The 22,265-nt window shown below is 35.7% G+C and overlaps 1 protein-coding gene across 3 annotated transcripts in view; it reads right to left on the bottom strand.

Annotated features, from left to right (window-relative positions):
• Nucleotides 1-564: 564 nt before the first annotated feature.
• The window catches only part of LOC144439652 (uncharacterized), a 61,360-nt gene continuing 39,659 nt past the window's right edge, over nt 565-22,265 (bottom strand). The window contains exons 10-18 of one of the 3 annotated variants that reach the window (XM_078128892.1): nt 19,912-20,061; nt 18,798-18,990; nt 16,584-16,817; nt 14,094-14,138; nt 10,736-10,884; nt 10,215-10,431; nt 9,764-10,002; nt 1,872-9,135; nt 565-1,771 (exon numbers count right to left, since the gene is read on the bottom strand). In XM_078128892.1, coding sequence (XP_077985018.1) covers nt 6,227-9,135; nt 9,764-10,002; nt 10,215-10,431; nt 10,736-10,884; nt 14,094-14,138; nt 16,584-16,817; nt 18,798-18,990; nt 19,912-20,061 — 4,136 coding nt within the window. In that variant the 3' untranslated portion in view covers nt 565-1,771; nt 1,872-6,226. The remainder of the gene's footprint in view (nt 1,772-1,871; nt 9,136-9,763; nt 10,003-10,214; nt 10,432-10,735; nt 10,885-14,093; nt 14,139-16,583; nt 16,818-18,797; nt 18,991-19,911; nt 20,062-22,265) is intronic. The other 2 variants (XM_078128894.1, XM_078128893.1) reach the window with 2 other exon arrangements.

Raw genomic sequence — 22,265 nt, 5'->3', positions numbered from 1 at the left:
AATCACCTCGTTTTTTATCTTTGGAATTTGCTAATTATCTATTTATTACTTACACTGAATGGTATCATTAAAAGGTAGTTGTTTTCACAATATATCCAGGTATTGCAATTCAAGTATATTGAAAAATTACGATGATCATCCAAAATACCCATTTGTGATTTATGCAAATTTGCAATCTATATGATTATTTTTTATCTTTGGAAGTTGTTAATCATCTAATTAGTATTTACACTGTATTGTATCACAAAATGTAGCTGTTTTCACAAAATATTCAAGTATTGCATTTCGAATATATTGAAAAATGCCTAAGATCACACAAAATACAATTTACATATCGCTGATCTGAGCACTTTGCTTTGGACAATGTCCCAACTTGACACAAAAGTAAAATCCACATCAAATACTTAAGATATCAGCCTCATGGATTTTGGTTGGAAGTCATTCACACATGCATGCATGCACACACACACACACACACACACGCGTGCGCGCGCGTGTGCGCACGAACGAACACATCACCATAGCACAAAATGGAACCCAAATGACTTAATGATATAGTGTGTACACATATTTTATTGCCGTTTCCTAGCATATTTACAAAAATAACTTTTGAAATATGTAATAACAATTGCTGTGAATACAAGCAAAACATAGACTGGACTAATACAAAAAAAGACTTGACTGTTGTGTGCAGACTGAAAAACGTTATATATATATTACAGAGTTGAGAACAGGCCGAGATCACAAATTGTAATATTGGACAAATTTACGAAACAATAACACGGATTTGACCGCTGACATAAGCCTAGTCTACGCTTCCATGGTCACTTTAAGACGTCTTAAATTTCATGCTAATGGTCACAATAAGCATCGACACTAAATTCAATGATTTGGTAGTTCTACAAGTCTTCACATTATGATTCATGAATAAATTACTGGTATGCTAGTTCTATGTATAAACTTAGCCGAGCAGCTATCTGTGGCTTTGATCCTTGTTGATCTCTCTCACATATGGTCAAATGGATCCAATCAAGTGAAAATCGGGTCTCAATTGGATCAAAGCCAAGGGTAATTTCTAGACTAAATGAAAAGTATCTTAAATATAATGTCATTTTTCTGCTTATTAGTTTGTTGCTACAATGTAAAAATAATTTGCAAGATTTTACCAATCATGTGCCTTGTACTGTATAACAACTGAAGTGATTGGCTTGACCAATCAAAGTTGTTGTACAGGCTACCTGGCTGGGTAAATGCATCAATAGGTTTGTTATTAATTGACAATTTTTTTTGAAGACCATTTAAAAAAAAAAAAAAAAATCCCCAAATATTCAAAATGTATGTGGTTAGACAAAACAAATTAGACAATTATCACAGTAACTAAACCCTGAGATTGTCCAAAAACAAAGTCACTGTGGTACTCGGTCAATCAATCGATCAATCAATTGATCAATCAATGAGAATTTCTTTAGCTCACGACTCTGAAAACCATTACTCCGTTCAATATTGCACTGAATGGTTTAGTCCATACCCAATGCTTATTTGGTACTAGTACAACCATGGCAAATCAACTATTGGCAAACTAACATAGACACAAACTAAAACTACCACTGCTACATGTCGGACATTGATTTATTATTTTATGGCAGATACGGCCTTATTGCACTGACATGACAAAATAATCCTGCAGTGTCTACACATTCAACCTCATTCACTGTTTACATGTATCTTAACCGCTAATGACTTGGTTTCTGTAACTCTATGTAATTACACCCTATATATATATATATATATATATATATATATATATATATATATATATATATATATATATATATATATATATATATATACATATATATATATATATATACATATATATATATATATATATATATAGGGTTTCAGGCTTTAAAGTGTTAAATATCAATTACAGTGTGTCTGTACCTACATAACCATAGCATTTCTATCACCCACTTCTGTACTTTATCATATACAACAACAACAGTAGTTTTAGCTTGTAGTGTGTCTTGATTTGCCAATAGCATGTTTTCCATAGCAATACATCCCATGGAAGCATAGAATAGCTTCAATGTGACAAATCTCAAAATTGTGAGTTTCTAAAAACTAGAATAACATGTGTCAAGTCTCTAGCTGGCAATGCTTCTAATACAGTTATGCAATATCTTCTTGTGTTCACATACTTCTCATGTAACCATCTATCTCTAAAGAAGATGTGAGCAAACTATTTCCTATATCATGATATCCATACTTGATACGTTTGCTTTGAGCAGTAACAGGTATCGGTCAAAAAGAATAAAATCCGCCTAAATTAGATTATAATCAATTTGCAGTTTTGCAACAAGTCCTCTTTGTATATTTTGACCACTGATTGAAGCAACTCTAGCTACTGCTGTCTAAACAGATGATTGAATCATGAATGGGCCTGCCATTCTACCAAATAATCCATAAAAACAAAACAAAACACTAACCTGCTTTTTGTTTACATGAATGCAATACACAAAGAAAAATCATAATTTTTTTCCATTTGGAAACTAAAATCTGAAATATCCATCACTAAAAGAAAACCTCCATCAAATACAACATATAATCCTTTGGGGGGAAATAAGTGATAATTTTATCTCAACATTTGGCTCTGCAGATATGTCTAGATTTGTCTTATAAGTTATAGCACCTTTGACCATGTCATACTTTGCCTAATCGTTTTCTAAATAGTTTGAATCAAACAAGAAGGGCTTGCTATTTTATGTACTTTTGATTTCCAGAAAGGATGAAATCCAACAAACTAGGGCAGTTTTATTTTAGAGAATACACCTGCATGGGTAATGGCAGCAACATATCATAATTGAAAAGCTACAAAGCGGCAACTTAAGTAGTGACAGTGGCAACATTGTTGCAAAAAAAGTGGCAACTAAAACATGGAGTGAAAAAATAGTGCATGAAGCAGCTTAAATAATGTGGCAATTAAAATATACAATGCGACAACTCAAATATGCAATGTGGCAACTAAAATATACAAAGTGGCAACTAGGATATGCAAAGTGGCATCTAAATCATGCAAAGTGGCAAACAATATGTGCAAATTGGCAACAAAAATATACAGAGGCAACTAATATATGTAAATTTAAGTGGCAAATATGCAAAAGCAGTAATTAAAATATACAAAGTACAACTAAATATGCAAATTAAAAACTACAATATGCAAAGCAGTAGCTAAAAAGATGAAAAACAGGCAACTAAAATGTATACGGGGGCAACAAATATATATCTAGTGACAAGTGAAACAAAATGCTGGAACTAAAATGTGCACCAAGAATTGTTAAATTAGCAAAGTGGCAACATCAATATACTGCAACTAAAGAAGACAAAGTCAAAGGCGAAGTGGCAACTGGAAAATCACATTACAAAACAATTATGACAAGGTCACATACAGTTATGAAAAGTTAGCCATAAAGAGTTCTCTGTCAATCAGACAATGTTGAATCCAGAAGGTAGATTTCTTTAAGTGGTCAGGTGGATGAGGATTGGGTATTAATTGTGGATTTTTAATTTATACAACAATTTTATCATGGCTTCCTACTACTTGAAACATTAATGTGAAACAACATATGCCAAGTTCTTGTTTGTACCTCAATGAATTGTAAAACATTAATAAATGTGTAAAATATTTGTTATTGAACAAACAATAACATTTTTTTTACATTTTCTTTTGTTGGTTTTTTAATTTATTCTTTTAAGCTTTTTGCAATTTATTGAGTTACATTGACTTTGTCACAGATTTTTCAAATAGGAAGCCATGATAAAATTGTTTTATGAATTAAAAATCCACAATTAATACCCAGTGTTTTTATAATTTCAAAATAAAAAATAAATATCTAATCCTCATCCATATGATCACTTTCAGATCTACAGTAAATTGCAAGGAAAGACAGGTTTAGTATCTTAGTACTTTATATCTTTACTGATACAATAAGGTTAACATTATTCACACAAAGCACCAACTGATATGAACAGCAGTATACTTCTACATGACTCCATAAAAACCCTGTATTACTCATTGTCAATAAACCCATTGCAATACTCTGTAGTAATAACGGTTGAACAAGCTACCTCCAGAGTTTTTTTTAAAATTTACGTTGGCGCTTAAGAATTGTATAACTGCGCTGGACGGGAAATATCAGCACCTCATTATCATAAGATTAACCAATTACCGTTAGCACTACTTGTTAACGTTAACGTACTCACATAAGCCAATCAGTATGATGAATATATAAGCATTATGGGGGAGGCCTGCTAATACTGAGCACCATTCAAACATACTGCATTATGCAACATTAATACTGAGATAAACAAGTTAAATGGGAACAATGATGACCAGTTTCTCAAATTGATTCTTTTCAAAAATTTTACTAAGCAGTTTTGCCTTACTTAACCTAAATGAAAATTTTGAACTGTATACTTTCAGTTGGATTATAAAACTGACCATGTGTAGTTGTCTAAAAAGTTTGTTGCTATGTCCCCTAGGTTAATGGAGTTTAATTACTATGCCCACCTAGGTTAGTGAGGTTTTGTTGCTATGCCCTTCTGTGAAACATGTTTTGTTGCTATGCCGATGAATGTAATAGTTTGGTTACAATGACCATCGTGGTTACTGAAGATTTGTTGTCAAATCCACCTTGTCAATGAAGTTTTGTTACAATGCCCACGTAAGTTAATGGAATTTGGTTATAACATTGCCCTATGTTAATGAAGACTTGTTATAAAAAGGCCCATCTATGCTAGTGAAGTTTTGTTGCCACGTCCACCATTCAATGAAGTGCTGTTGTTAAAAAAATTGCTGTAAGGATGTAATCATAGATGGCTTAGGGGGGGAGGGGGGGGGTCTTGTTAAGTACATTGCACATTTTCTTTTCTTTTTAAAAAAAAACATACGACATGTAAAAGTACCAGGATACTTGAATAATACTGGACATAAGTCTTCCAGATAATCATTTGAGAATCAAAAAAAAAATGCCTCTCAAACTGACTCTGTATTAAACTAGCCATATTAACTTGTTTACTTTCCTCAAGCTTTGCATAACGAAAACCTCTCATTGTGGTAATATCAACTTTATATATTTCCATTCAAATTCACCCCCAAATCCGTTCACCCATGATATATATATATAATGCAATATTTGCACGCCATCATAATGTATCTGATATCTCATAATGGGACACGGCAACCCATTAAGTGTAAGTGTGTCGAATATCTTGAACTGGGTACTCTGTTGCTCAAAATATAATAAGAGTTATATGCCATTCATACTAGAAAATACACTCTGCATAACATGACGTAGAAACTATAAATGTTGATGACCAAACTATTTACTAGTAGTTGGGGAGGAAGAAGATTCAGGAAAACAACAACCTGGCATCAAATTTTCAGGTTTGTAAATGGTTCTGGGAGATGTTATATATTTTTGGAAATTCAGTCTGCGACATCACACAGTATGGACAGAAAAGCATAACAATTTCTATGCAAAATAACACATATTATTCATACTATGTAGCAGTGCATTCAGCTACAAACAAATATACATTATAGTGATAAACAACAATAATTTCTCAACCAGAAAAAAAAAACAAAAAAAATTCACAAAAATAATCATCCTACATTTGGTTGACTCAATGTTTCAAAATATTTTGATAAACTTGTCAGCCTGCAGTCTTGCTTAGCACATAAAAATAGGAGTATAATGCTGTATGAAAAGCACATTCATTTCTTTATTTACACTTTCACATTCATTCATTCATTCATTCATAGTGTTCCTCATATATGAAAGCTTGTATGTCTGTTTACGGAGACCTGAAGCTGAATTTTCAAACGTCCAAATATCTAACAGCACGACCGGCATGAAAATTCCTCTTATTTCTGAATTATACAATCTCAGAGACTTTTTAGAATGTTTACTTTCACAAAAAAAAAAGGTTCACTTCAGCTTTACCAAGTCCTACATGCTGTGTAGGTTAAGATATATATGTTTAATGAATATGTTTGTCTTGGCATCCTATGTTCTACAATGGTTATTCAAATTTCTCTGAATAGTTAATAAAAATTTTATATCTGTAAATTGTAAATTCTTGTTAACCTTGTCTCCGGAGGCCATTTTCTTCAGTTTGGCAAATAAAAAAAAAATTGGTTTTTATTTTTTTGTTTTACTATTGACTACGTAACAGGAGGTGAAAGAGGATTCTTTTCTACAGCTGTTGAATAACTTTGATTGTGCACTACATTGGTGTAATCAGCAACCGGACTCTCATTCTCAAAGTCTATGCTATCATCATCATCATCATCATTCTTTGATCCAGATGTTTCCAAATTATCATATTGTGAGACTAATGTAGCGACACTAAGTCTTGATTCATCCAGAGGAAACTCATCCGATTCTGATCCCGATGACGGTTCCTTTGACAGTTCGCTAAAACTTTCACTTGGGAATCTTCCTGCTCCTTGCTCTACGACATCTTCACTGTCGTCCGGTGAGGTTTCATTGTCGTAGAACGAGGGGCATCTGACTTGTAAGATTCCTTCTATTTCAGTATCACTGTACCTCTTGTCAGTCTGTAATATTGGTTCTTCACATTGCTGGTATGTAGACAGATTGTCGTGATGAGAACTCAGTTTCGCCGCTACAGTGTTCATCTTTTCATCTCTTTCCATGTACGCTACATTTGTAGGGCTTGGATTGCGACGGAAGCTTCCCTTTCTCCTGTTCTTCCCTCCACCAGAGGGACTTACTGATCTCCTCCTTGGACTAGAAGGAGGCCTTTCCCCTGTGCTAGACATACTTTCACTTGAAGGGCTTCTAGGGTACTGCTGGGGAGTAGGGCTTGATAGGGTTGCTGGACTGATGGGACTCCTTGGGCTTCCTGGGTACGACAGACTTCTTGGGCTTCCTGGGCTGGATAAGCTTCTTGGGCTGACAGGAGTTGATAAGCTTTGTGGGCTCTGTGGGAAGACAGGGCTGGAGGTACTTCTGGAGCTGAGCGAGCTTGAGCTGGAACTTCTATATTCGATCTCTACAACTGAAGAGAATTGGTGTGATACACTGCTTGTGACACTCCTTGGTGTGGAAGGCTCACTTACATTGTCAGCTGGTTCATCAAATGTAAAGACTGCTCTAGTAGTACTGAATCTTGTGAAAGATGGACTGTGCAAACAGGGAGGACTTGGCAGTGGTGGTGGTGTCCGCAATTCTGGTGAGGTGACCGATGATGGGCTCAGTGATGACAGTAGAGGGGAGCTTGGTGAAAGCGATGGAGATGAACGAGTGTAACCGAGTGGCAGAGGGGGAATAGGGGGTGGTAACCTTGTCACTGGAGTTGATTGACTGGTAGTGTCTTGTGTATCATCTGCTGCATCATCTGTGCTGAAGGTTAGCCTATTCAGTGGCAGTGGAGGTTCATGCTTGTCAACTACTTGACTGGTGGTGATTGTGTGTTTTGGTGACACATGACGAATTCCAGATTCTTCTCTCTCATCAGGCACAGGCTCTCGGATGTGTACAGATGTCTCAATGTCACAGGCTGGAAGATCTCTAATGCTGGCAAAAGGCCCTGCATGGCAAGGCACTTCTGATTCACTGAAAATCAACTCTGATGCTACTGACAACGGCTCTCTTTTGGAGGGTGACCGTGATAGACCGACTGAGGGTCCAGTAGCTGGTGGTTTTGTGGTATCCACAGATGGCTTGATACTGGCAGCTTGTTCTTCATCACTACTGGGCAACACTGGAACACCAGCAAATGACTCTGAGAGTGGAGAAGACAGATCAGTTATAGCAACTGATGCCTCTTTAATAGCACTTGAATCCTTTCTATCCTGACGCTGGGGTGAGGTTTGTTGTTCACCAACAGAGACACAACAATATGTATGGTTATCAAAGGCCTGAGCTGGGCTTGTAGGAGGAATTGTCACCTCTGTGTAAGTTGGGTTATCAAAAGCACGCACAGTCTTTTCTGGGTCTATTGACACAATGCTATAAGTAGGATTTACAAATGACTTCCCTTGCGATGTAGTAGGACTAGTGAAAAACTCTGAACTTGAAGGTTCTGGCTGAGGACTTGTAGACCCACTAGCAGTGGGTGAAAACACTGGGCTAGCAGACTCTTGCCTCAGATACTTTTCTCTCATCAGTTCATACTCTGACATTAATGTGTCCAGGTTAAATGTGTTCTCGGCTGTTGTCTGTAATAACTCTTCATGGCTACCTGCAAAATCTGACATTGTAACATTGGATTCTAAAGTACTGTAAGGTGTGATTTTGAAGTTATCTTCTGGAGCTAATTTCACTCTTTCTTGGTCTGGCAACACATGTTGGGCAAAGACAACCCTAGGTTTAGAGACAGGTCGTTCCTTTCTCCTTTGTTTATCCTCTGGTTCTGTTCTCGTAATAGTTGGTATCCTGGCTTCCTCTCCTGCTGGTTGTGGTAGATTCGTTTGAGAGATATCTACTGAGTTCCTCTCGGCGGGTTTCTCCTTTGTTGATCCCTTACGTATCTCGGTGTCTGACTCCTTGAAAGAGTCTCTCTTTCCTCTTCTTCGTAACTTTGATGATGAGGTTTTAGGTGACCCAGATTTTCTACTCTCACCATTCTCAAGTTCAACGCTGTTTGATAACTGTGATGAGGCTGAAGATCTATTGCTGTGCACTGGAGACTGTGAAGCTTTAGACATTCGACTCTTTGGCAGTGGTTTGGGGCTTTCATCCACCCTTGGTGTACTCTTCTCCTGTGCATGAGACAACATGCTTCCTCTTCTCTCAAGCTCATCGAAGATTTGAGTTGAATGAATTATTCTTGGCGTATCAGAATGCCTCATCCTTTTCTTCCTGAACTCTACCTCTCCTACAATGAACTCCACACTGGGGGCAGTGTCAGGGGTCTCCGAGTAGGATCTCTGACGATGCGTACTCACGCTTCTCCTTACTGGCTTCTTGTATGAAATATGAGGCGATGTTGCCATGGAGTTTGTGGCCATGGCAGCAAGAGCACTGTCTCCCTCGAAGAAAGAATTGTGAGATGTTGACTTGGGCAAGGAGCTATCTGAACCTCTTCTTGGTGAGATATCAGAATCTGTGAAAAGTATGAAAAAAAAAAAACTTTTCAGATATATTTACATAAATTATGTAATCTATATTTTCAGAAAAAGAACACCCTTTATATACTATGTAACAGCCTTTATTTCAAACTGTCTACAATTGTTGGTACGTGAAATAGAATATCACTGCCAAGGCACATCCAAAAAATAATGAACACTTGATTTCTTGGTCGACACCATAACTCCACTCCACACACTTCACATTGTTGTAGGTGTGCGTGAGAATAAGTCGACCTTCTATTTTCACCCTCTAGCACGAGAAATGCTATTGCAGGTACTGAGAATAAGTCAACATTCTTGTTCCATTTTGACCCCCTAGCATAAGGTAAAATGTTATTACAGGTACTCAGAATAAGTTGGCCATCTTGTTTATTTTGACCCCCTAGCATGAGGTAAAATGCTACTGCAAGGACTGAGAGTTACACTTCCTGGGGAAAGGGATACTTTCATATACTGGGCAACATGATTTGTTCCACAATTTCCATTATATACTTTCAATAAAGGAACTTCCCTCATATCCTTCCAGAATGACTATATATTATATACCAGTTTCAAAGTTCCCTTTTTCCAGGTTCTAGACAGGAAAGACTGTAAATGACATACCAGCATATGGGTTCATGATTGTACTTGCAACATCTGAAGCATCACTCCCAGACAGCAGAGATTCAGCACTACGGACAGATCTCAGTGTTCCTGGTGTCTCTATAATATTGTGTTGCTTATCAGCTGGCATACTGGCTTTACGAGTCAGTTTCCGTTTACTGTCCACAGCCCTGGTTTTGACAAAGAAGGCTCGCCAACCACTTGGGGATTTCTTCATTTTACCTGCACTTTGTTTTTTCCTGTTGGTTAGATGTTTCTCGATTACTACAAGATATTATTCACATATATTTCTTGTGCAATTGTAAATTGAGTTGGACCTCTTGCTACGTCACTGAGAGAGAGAGAGAGAGAGAGAGAGAGAGAGAGAGAGAGAGAGAGAGAGAGAGAGAGAGAGGGGGGGTAGAGAGAGAGAGAGAGAGAGAGAGAGAGAGAGAGAGAGCAATCTTCTCACCTATCGTATGGTAGATCAATCACTGTATGATATTGTTTAGGTAATGCTGATGGTCCGCCTCCAACTTCTATAAACTTCTGTCTTTCAGTAAGTGGTACCTCCTGTACTGATTGCACTCCACTACGTGCCCTAGCTTCCTCCAGTGATAACAATTTAGTTGGAGTTGATAACACCAGAGATTTGGGACGGGCTCTCCTTGATGCAGGGGTTGACATGCCTATCAGAAATGCAACCAAGAGTCATTTACATTGATTACATGCACTAATTCCAACAACCTAATTAATGGTATTAGTATGTATATGAAGAACCTCTATACTACTATTCTATTCCAACCCTCTAGGTGAGGTGAAATATTATTGCAGGTAGGGAGAATTATTTGTATTACATTGAAAGATGTACATGAATGGCACGAACTACTTACTCACCTGGAATGTCTGTTTGTTCATTATTTGTTAACCATTAATGTACTCACCTGGATGATGTATGTTTGTTCGTTATTTCTTAACTGTTACTGTACTCACCTGGAATGTCCGTTTGTTCGTTATTTGTTAACTGTGACTGTATCTTGTCACTAAATATCATGTGAACATTTCTTATCAGATATTCCACCACGACAGACTGAACACGAATTTCCATGAACGCAGCCAGCCCAGTCTCAATTTCTCTTGTCCTGGAGTAAAGTAAAAACCAACACACATATCACACAGGGCAGCCAACGAGTTGAAATTAAATTTCACACAAGCCATACAACATAGTAGAGTATCATTCAAGTATTTGATTAGCCTAGCCATGGTTGATCAACTTGAGATTGACTTGTTACTGCCAAGAACTACGTGAATATATTTGGCAAAATCCAATGACGAACACAGATTGACATTAATATCAGACGAGTTCAGGAGAGAGTCCTTGGTGTGTGTTTTGCATACATGATTTGCATAAGGATCAAGTCTGACCATGTAATGTCACTAGCCTCATAAACAGACGTGCAAAACTTGGATTTTTAAGTGAACTCCTTGTTAGCAGACATCAATTATTTGCTCATTATTCTTAAATTTGGTCCAAATTCCAACACCTTTTTAACCTTTTGATTTGTACGCCTGTTTTAAGAGGCTAGTGATGTCATTCAGTCTGTAATTATTGGTCATTATACATTTCATGTATGCAAAACAGCAGCAGGGTTCTGCTTCTAAACTTGCCCATGCATCGCCTACCAACATCGCCCTCTAGTGGTGAGCAGTGACATTATTCTGCAATGTATCATTGACCACGACAGAGATTGTGGTTCTTCAAGATTCTTTACTAAGTTGGATGGCTTATCTGAAATAACATCTAAACTACCAACAGGAAGACAATTGACCACAGAACAATTAAATAATCCTGTCAGGATTTGAATACACGAGGTGCTAAGCCAACAGCTGCATGAAGGTGGCAGGATGAAGAGTAACCATGGATACGAGTTTGATTAGTTTGTCATGTTTTGGTGCATAAGGTAAGTGATCATTTACATTATGTTGATACACTCCAGCAACTATAAACACACACAATCATCTTACCAAACAATGTGTTCACCCCAGAAAATAATAGCCGACATCCTAGTATATTTTGCATAACAAAATAGTATATTGTTATGTAAATTACCATGTATTGTTTGCAGGACATATTAGGTTGGACCGAAGTATTGTTAACACTTCTGGGGAGAACTCTGAGGCCACCCACTTAACTGACACTTTACGCAAAACACAGTAAAACCAATGACACAAATGAAAAGACAGTCTATGTGTAAAGTAGAATAAAAAAGGTTGGCTTAAACCAATCATATAGATGAGGATTGGGTATTTATTTTTTGGAGTTTTAATTTATAAAACAATTTCGTCATGGCTTCCTATTTGAAAAATCAATGTGAAACAACATTGACTAAGTCTGTGTTTGTAACTCAATGCATTGCAAAAATCTAATAAATAGTGTACCAAGTTTATTATTGTACGTACAATAACAAACATTTTACACATTTATATATATTTTTTTTTCAATTTATATATTGAGTTACAAACAAGGACTTGGTCAATGTTTTTTCACATTGATTTTTCAAATAGGAAGCCATGGTAAAATTGTTTCATAAATTAAAAATCAAAAATGAGTATCCACTCTTCATCCATATGGCCACTTTAAAGCAGCTATATAGATGACAAACGGGTATTTATTTTGGATTTTTAATTCATAAAACAATTCTACTATGATTTTTTTTTTCATTACACTCGAAAAGACAATGTGAAACAGCATTGATTGAATATGTGCTTATCACTCAATAAATTGCAACAAGCTAAAAAAGTGTGTAAAGAATGTTTGTTATTGTACGTACAATAACAAATATTTTACATTTGTAATATTTTGTAATTTTTTGAGTTGGAAACAAGGATTTAGTACATAATATTTCACATTACTATTTCACTTATAAACAAAGTAAAGTTGTTTTATGAATTGAAAATCCAAAATAATTACCCATTTGTCATCTTATATGGGCACTTTAAACATAAACATTTATATATACAATGACAAATAAATGAATTACGCTAAGTTTAGTTTTACGTCAGAATCTCTGAATTTTTGCTTGAATAAAGTTTATTTCAACATCTGTAAACACGATGAAGCTTTGTTTCTATTCAAATTTATTTATTTTTTTTAATTTTTATTTTATTTTTTGAAAATAAATTTATTTTCCTGAGTTTCTACACCATTTCATCTCTTGAAAATTTTAATATTATATCCTACTTTAATAACATTATAGACAAGGCTATTATGTTTTCCACATAAAAAATCATAAAAAAAGTCATTGAAACTAAAACCAGAACCAAAAACATGAAAATTGAAATTGAAACAATTAGGGAAATCTATTTTTCCTCTTCACCTGCATACCATAGCCATGTCATGACAATGAAAATTCAATAAGAAAAAAGGTTTTTTGAGAATAACTACATACTAATATATATCTACTATGAATTTGTCTTCAGTTTACAGAGATAATTATGCCAAGTAAAATGTATCTGCACCCTTCAGCAACATTATTACAATTTCCTTATAAACGAAATGAAGTCATGGTAACCATTTTTTCTGGCTAATTTAGTAATTACAAGTAGATTTTATGCCTGTTCCTCCACATCAAAATTTCTCCTATGCTGTGGTATGTACTTTAATGATCACAAAATCCGCTAACTTTGTGGACTTTTTTCCATCAATTTCAAGAAAGATATCTAATGTGTCTTTATTACCTTCACTTTTGCATCAATATCATTTTGGTTCAATGAATAACATTTGATATTTCCATGACATTTGTGGAAAATAGTGTCAAATTATAAAAATATGAATTTATAATTGTTCCCAATAGGCAAATAGAGCCACTATGACATAAATTACTCTTAAAGCTCCGCCTTAAAGTAGCCATATTGATAAGGATTGGGTATTTATTTTGGATTTTTAATTCATAAAACAATTTTATCATGGCTTCCCTACTTGAAAAATCAATGTGAAACAACATATGTCAAGTCTGTGTTTGTAACTTAGTACATTGCAAATTGCTAAACAATGTGTAAAAAGTTTGTTATATTGTACATACAATAACAAACATTTTACACAGTCATTTATTAATGTTTTGCAATTTATTGAGTTACAAACACAGACTTGGTATATGTTGTTTGACATTGACTTTTCAAGTAGGAAGCCATGATAAAATTGTTTGATAAATTAAAATTCCAAAATAACTACCTTCTATTCATCCATATGACCACTTTAAGACTGGAGACTGAGACAAAGTGAATCTTTTTTTAACATAATTGGACACGCATACAGTGAGTATCTACTACACCCATCTCTACTGACACATACTTGCTTTTCTTAAATGCCATACTAGCTGTCTCTATCTGCTTGGATCTGTAATAGAACAAAACAATAGAATCTCAGGGGTTAGTCACATGACTATCAGGTGACAATCACATGTCAAGAAGTGTAGCTTTGTGATTGGTTGATGAAGGCAGAGGTGTATCATGTGACAATAACACAACCGAGCTATTGGTTAACAAAGACATTCTTGTTACTGGAACGCAAACTCAAAACCAATCAAATAAGTATTTGAGGTACTGAATCAGGTAGGAAACATCAAATTAGTATAGTTGTAATGTGCATCTAAGTCAAAAATACCAACTGTCACACCTGTATCATGTGACAACCTTGTGACCATCACATGATAGCACCTCAAAGCTGCCAATTGGACAAGTGCTTACACACAGAGAAGCAGGAGAATAACCTACAATGTAAATGTGCCATAACAACACTGTAAGTGCATGTTCTGTAACAGAAAACTTGGTGTGAGTACAGCATGCACTCTAATCATACAACTCGGCCAACAACAAGATTTAGAGAATCATATACAACACACTTGTGAGTTACTAACTGCCATGCACTCACAAAGGTTTCATGCCATTTGTGGATTTGTTTTACTGTGCAGCTTAAACAATTTAGTTTAGTATTTATGACTAGCATATCAACAAATGTATTGTGCAATTTATATCAAAATTAGAACTGTATACGAGAGAGTACTAACGTTTGATTATTCTATACATGTATGTATGTATGTATGTATGTATGTATGTATGTACCGGTACATGTATGTACATGTATGCATGTATGTATGTATGTATGTTTGTTCATGTATGTATGTATGTATGTATGTGTATGTATGTATGTATGTATGTATGTATGTATGTATGTATGTATGTATGTGTGTGTGTGTGTATGTATGTATGTGTGTATGTATGTGTGTATGTATGTGTGTAGGTATGTATGTATGTATGTAGGTATGTATGTAGGTATGTATGTATGTATGTATGTATGTAGGTATGTATGTAGGTATGTATGTATGTATGTATGTATGTATGTATGTATGTATGTATGTATGTATGTATGTATGTATGTTCATAATGTACGTATGTGCGAGTGCAGCCATGCATAACTGTATTTGTAATTAATATGTATATATGTTATACCTTTATAATAAGTATAATAACTAGAAAAACACAAACTATACAAAATAATGATACAACACAAAGTATACACTAAGTTTAAGTCACAAAGTAGAGAATATACAAAAGTTAATAAACATCTATCTGTTAGATACATTGCCTACAATGAAGGCTTTCAACTACTTTTAATCTAAATTGACACTTTTTGATGATACTCATACACTGAATAAAAAACTTGGTAGACCAATATGGGACACTGTAATCCCTTCAATGGATGATACACTTATAAAAGTCTTTGGTATGGTACAAAGTTAAGGTAGACACTGGATGGGAAAACCATACGGGTTTATTTTTTAATATACTGTATCATACTATGTGAATGAATGAATGAATTAACTATAACTGAGTAACTGAATGAATAGGTGAATGAATGAATGAATGAATGAATGGGTGAATGAATGAATGATACGTGAAGGAGAGTGAAATGACTTTGCTAGAGGCGTGGAAGTATCAAGGATAAGAAAAGGTGTACTTTACAGGATTCAACCATCTGGCATTTGGAAGAGTATGCTTTGATAGGGTGACAGTGGTGTTGGATGTGGGGTGAGGTGAGGTGAGGTGGGGGGTGTTGAAGAGCCAACGTTAACATCACGTCTAAAAGCATGAATGAAGTGATATCAGTTGTTAACTGTGTGATACTTTTATACAGCTTTACAAAGCAGACAACATTAATTGGCATATAGGCAAAATATACACAAATTTCATTTCATTAAGTCTACACAAAAAAGTACAAATAGACCATAGACCCTCACTAAATCTATGGATATATTTAATTCAATAACTAAACGACTGTATTAGTTACTAGTTATGTTAAAACAGGATGGCAAATTGACAAAATCTACCAGAGTTTTGTATGCAATATACCAGGATCTTAAATAAACCATAAAATACCTATTGTAAAGACAATTCAGATGTGAAAACAGAACTGTTTTGAAAAAAAATTGGTCTCGAACAAAAGAACGCTTCAATCTATCCTCATTTCCCAATGAGTAATTACTTGTGTACAAAGAGAGACCCTCTTGGGAGAAGGTGGATTAAAACCTCACTGATAAGATAGCACAATTCAAAACGCATGATATTGAACCATGGGCCTTTAAATATATTATCTGCTTCATATCATGTGCATCTTACTATGTGTTGTACTCTGTAGTCATGACAACCATAGTACTCTGTAGTCATGACAACTGTGATGGTACTCTGTAGTCATGGCAACCATGATGGTACTACTCTGTAGTCATGACAACTGAACACGAGTCTGTAGTCATGCCAACCATGGTTTCCTTGACTTCGGACCTACCTGAGTAGATTGGGAGCCCAGACAATGGCCAGGTTTTTGGAATGCATTCCTGTTTGGTCCTTGAAAGTGCTAATTTTTGACAAATGCTTCATTAGGAATTCTACAGTTCGGTAATGAGGTGGTGGCAATTGCTGGATGACATCTGTTATCTTCAATAACCTGTCTTCCTCGTTGGCAATGGCTTCTGAAAACTTCTCATACAGCTGATACGTCAACAGTGGATTGGGAAGCTCTCTGTAATCATGTCAATATACATATAGTTACCATAGAAACAGCATACTATACACAACATGAGGAAACACATCATTTTCATTATCACCTTTCTATAACTTTCAAGGCGTGGTTTGATATTCAGGAACTTTCATGAAGTGGTCAGAAACTTGACATTCAAAGAGTGATGTGAAACTCTATGTAGGTTTTTTGAGGACTTCTAGCAACTCACCTGAAGTACAATGTAAACACTGAACTAATGCTAAATGAATGTCATGAACATACTTGGACTGTTAACTCACCTGAAGTACAACTTAAGCACTGAACTAACGCTATGAATGTCATGAACATACTTGGACTGTTAACTCACCTGAAGTACAATTTAAGCACTGAACTAACGCTATGAATGTCATGAACATACTTGGACTGTTAACTCACCTGAAGTACAATTTAAGCACTAAACTAACACTATGGATGTCATGAACATACTTGGACTGTTAACTCACCTGAAGTACAACTTAAGCACTGAACTAACGCTATGAATGTCATGAAAATACTTGGACTGTTAACTCACCTGAAGTACAATTTAAACACTGAACTAACGCTATGAATGTCATGAACATACTTGGACTGTTAACTCACCTGAAGTACAATTTAAGCACTAAACTAACGCTATGAATGTCATGAAAATACTTGGACTGTTAACTCACCTGAAGTACAATTTAAGCACTAAACTAACGCTATGAATGTCATGAACATACTTGGACTGTTAACTCACCTGAAGTACAATTAAAGCACTGAACTAACGCTATGAATGTCATGAAAATACTTGGACTATTAACTCACCTGAAGTACAACTTAAGCACTGAACTAACGCTATGAATGTCATGAAAATACTTGGACTGTTAACTCACCTGAAGTACAATTTAAACACTGAACTAACGCTATGAATGTCATGAAAATACTTGGACTGTTAACTCACCTGAAGTACAATTTAAGCACTAAACTAACGCTATGAATGTCATGAAAATACTTGGACTGTTAACTCACCTGAAGTACAATTTTAGCACTAAACTAACGCTATGAATGTCATGAAAATACTTGGACTGTTAACTCACCTGAAGTACAATTAAAGCACTAAACTAACGCTATGAATGTCATTAAAATACTTGGACTGTTAACTCACCTGAAGTACAATTAAAGCACTGAACTAACGCTATGAATGTCATGAAAATACTTGGACTGTTAACTCACCTGAAGTACAATTTAAACACTGAACTAACGCTATGAATGTCATGAAAATACTTGGACTATTAACTCACCTGAAGTACAATTTAAGCACTAAACTAACGCTATGAATGTCATGAAAATACTTGGACTGTTAACTCACCTTAAGTACAATTTAAGCACTAAACTAATGCTATGAATGTCATGAAAATACTTGGACTGTTAACTCACCTTAAGTACAATTTAAGCACTAAACTAACGCTATGAATGTCATGAAAATACTTGGACTGTTAACTCACCTTAAGTACAATTTAAGCACTAAACTAACGCTATGAATGTCATGAAAATACTTGGACTGTTAACTCACCTTAAGTACAATTTAAGCACTAAACTAACGCTATGAATGTCATGAAAATACTTGGACTGTTAACTCACCTGAAGTACAATTTAAGCACTAAACTAACGCTATGAATGTCATGAAAATACTTGGACTGTTAACTCACCTATAGTACAATTTAAACACTGAACTAACGCTATGAATGTCATGAAAATACTTGGACTATTAACTCACCTGAAGTACAATTTAAGCACTGAACTAACACTATGAATGTCATGAAAATACTTGGACTGTTAACTCACCTGAAGTACAATTTAAGCACTGAACTAATGCTAAATGAATGTCATTAAAATACTTGGACTGTTAACTCACCTATAGTACAATTTAAACACTGAACTAACGCTATGAATGTCATGAAAATACTTGGACTGTTAACTCACCTGAAGTACAATTTAAGCACTGAACTAACGCTATGAATGTCATGAAAATACTCAGACATATCGGGATCAGTCTCACTGTCAAATTCTTGACGTAATCGTTGAATATTTGATGTAACACCAGACAGACGATAAATTCCATCCACAACACCATTGGTTTCAATAAACTCAGTACACAGACTTAGCACCCGGGGAACTGTACATAAAAATAAATACTCTGAGAGTTACTACATTATAAAAGCATTGTGTCATTGTTTTCGGTCACTAAATTTAGATTAATAATTTTACTTTCTCAACATGTGTATTCGTGGTAAACAGTGATGGCAATGACTCCATTTTGTGTAAAACTGTATGATCAAACTTTAAATGTAATTCCTTTTCATTACGTGATTCGATACACACAATTTTCCTAAGAGAGACAGACAGAGAGACAAAAATAAAGACAGTGAGACAGAGAGAGAGAGAGAGAGAGAGAGAGAGAGAGAGAGAGAGACAGACAGACAGACAGAGAGAGACAGAGACAGAGACAGAGCGAGAGAGAGAGAGGGAGAGAGAGAGAGAGAGAGAGAGAGAGAGAGAGAGAGAGAGAGAGGAGGGAGGGAGGGTGAGGGAGAGTAGGAGAAACAAATGGGAGGAAGTAGAAAGAGGAGAGGAGAGGAGTTGAGAAGAGAAGAAAAGAGAAGAGAGGAGAGGTGAGGAGAGAAGGGAAGGGAAGAGAAGAGAAGAGAAGAGAAGAGAAGAGAAGAGAAGAGAAGAGAAGAGAAGAGAAGAGAAGAGAAGAGAAGAGGAGAGGAGAGGAAAGGAGGGATGAGATGAGATGAGATGAGTTGAGCGGAGATGAGATGAGATGAGATGATATGAGATGAGATGAGATGAGATGATAGGAGAGGAGAGGAGAGGAGATGAGATGAGATGAGATGAGTTGAGCGGAGATGAGATGAGATGAGATGAGTTGAGCGGAGATGAGATGAGATGAGTTGAGCGGAGATGAGATGAGAAGAGATGAGTTGAGCGGAGATGAGATGAGATGAGATGAGTTGAGCGGAGATGAGATGAGATGAGATGAGAGGAGAGGAGAGGAGAGGAGAGGAGAGAGAAAGCAGACATCCTGACTTACCTTCATTACCAGAGTTCAACAAATGTTCACCCAAATCACATCCATAGACACGTTCTCTGAGTATACCACTTTGTTTGAGTCGTCTCTTAGCAGGTCTTGCTATGAGAAATGAACGCAAGAATGTGATCAGCTTACCATGCTTATTAAGGACTGTCAAAGCAAAACAAAGAGAGAAAGCCAATGTAAGTGTCAATGTCAATGAAATGACCAGTGAAAAACCCGCTGATAAAAGCATTCCGTGCTCGGGTACATGCCACCCCTGACAGCACTGCATGTTATGAGTGGGAGAGACTTGGCATCAACAAACACGTAACAGGTATTCATGTTCATTCTGTTGCATACATAACTGTCTTGCATTTTTTTTATGAAGCATTTTATAAATCTGGTTGAAGGGAGCCTAAATGTATTTTTGAAGTCATTAAAGACATTTGACAATTCACTATCTTTTTATAAGGGAAATCATTTATCTGTTATTTTTAATGCAGTTACCACAAAGTGTTCAGTTGCCGTTTTGATGTTTGGTGGCGGGAGAAGAATTTATAAGATTTTGGGTCACATTCATGCTGTGTTGGTCAAAATCACTCGCAGTTTTTTTTACTAAGTTCATGAAGCAAACGTAATTATCACTTGCAATTGACTGAACTCAAAGCTGGTATTATTAAGATATAACATAGATACGATCCGATGATGATGTAATTTGTTATACGTACCAAAAAATGTCAAATGTTTATGGCTGTTTTATGTACACTTGTAAGTATTTTAGTCGAGTAAAAGGTTTATAAACTCAGCTTTCGCCTCTTTCATCTGTATTCAAAAATATTGCATGGTGACCTATCATTTTTTTCCATGATTTTAACTCAAAATATATTGAAGTTTTTTTGAACAAAGACACAACAAAATTAATGTTTAGGAATTTAGTTTCTCAGGGTCATACTATTTTACGATTTGTGAATGGGGTGGTGTTCTGTATTATCGGCTCAATTCACAGACTTACATTGTCCATGTAATGCAGTAAAACAAAATCACAATTTCTTGAGTTGCTTAAGTATTAAAACAACACAGAAAATACTAGCATGCTATATGTAAGCAGTTACAATGATAGCCAAGGAAAAGAAATCACTACTTATAATAAGTCATTAGAAGTGTGTTAATTTTTTTCAACACAGCACACTTTATTATCATATTTTAACTGACAAGTTATTATCACTGCATAATTCCATGCTTCAGAGAAAGAAAATAAAATGTAGAGTAAAATTAAGATAGCCGTGATTTCAGTGAAAGAAAAAAGTTTCTTTTTCCTGGCCAATCATGTGGACATTTAGCACAACACAGCAAGCATATCTAGTGTAGTAACAGACTTGAGGGAGATATTTATTATTTTTGTCATTTTTGTCCTTATACTTATAGTGCAGAGTGATAGTTACACAGGGTGACAAGTTGTGCACAACTTATTGTCACAGACTTCTTCTTAGATGGATACCCAAGTATGTATACAATGGTGTGTTTTTATCGGCATATGCAGCTGCAATGATCTATTGCCTTGTATACATGTTCCAGGTGATGAGGTGATTGCCACAAAGTATTCCGCAATGTCACAGTTTATGTGTTACGAGTGATGCGAGGCACTGACAGAAAGTACTTTGAGTGATGCGAGGCACTGACAGAAAGTAATTTGCAAAAAAACCACTGTGACAATGTAATTCTAAAGGTAACGTGAAGAGTTTCGGAAAGATTTTTATTGTGAACAATTAATCATTCTGTGTAACTATCATTTCATGTAGTTGCATTTTGATTGGATGCATAACATTACGACACACACACAATAGCATACCTGAATTAATGTCTGTTGCTATGGGGATGAAGGCAAGACACACACACGAGAGAAAGAGGCATAAATAGAGACAAGGTGGACATGAACATAATATCTATCAAAGGTCACAATATGTAGTGCCAATGGTCAATATTCAATGTCAAAGGTTATCAAATTGTACCACAGGTCAGTAGCCAATGATAAAGGTAACCACATGGTGCCAAAGGTCAATCAATGGCTAATGTCAAAGTTCGCCCTCTGTTGCCCAAACGTCAATATCAAAATGTTACAATACTGTGTCAAAGGTCAATATTCAATGTTAAAGATCACCAAATGGTGCCAAAGGTTACTGTGCAAGGTTTTACAGTGGAAGCTCTTCTTTCAAGAAGCGTTTGTCAGTGTGTACTGTCGATGGTCTAGAACATGATTGACAATTTCCAAGTGCAAATTTCCACTAATAGCATAATCATTATCATTCACTTTAGCAATACTTTCTATAGCTCTGATCTGATTAAAACCTTGCTCAGTAACCTTCGGCACCATA

Source organism: Glandiceps talaboti, chromosome 9 (assembly GCF_964340395.1).
Source record: "Glandiceps talaboti chromosome 9, keGlaTala1.1, whole genome shotgun sequence".
In the NCBI taxonomy this organism is placed as follows: domain Eukaryota; kingdom Metazoa; phylum Hemichordata; class Enteropneusta; family Spengelidae; genus Glandiceps; species Glandiceps talaboti.
The sequence above is the reverse complement of the archived record's forward strand: the minus strand, read 5'-3'. Positions and strand labels throughout refer to the sequence as shown.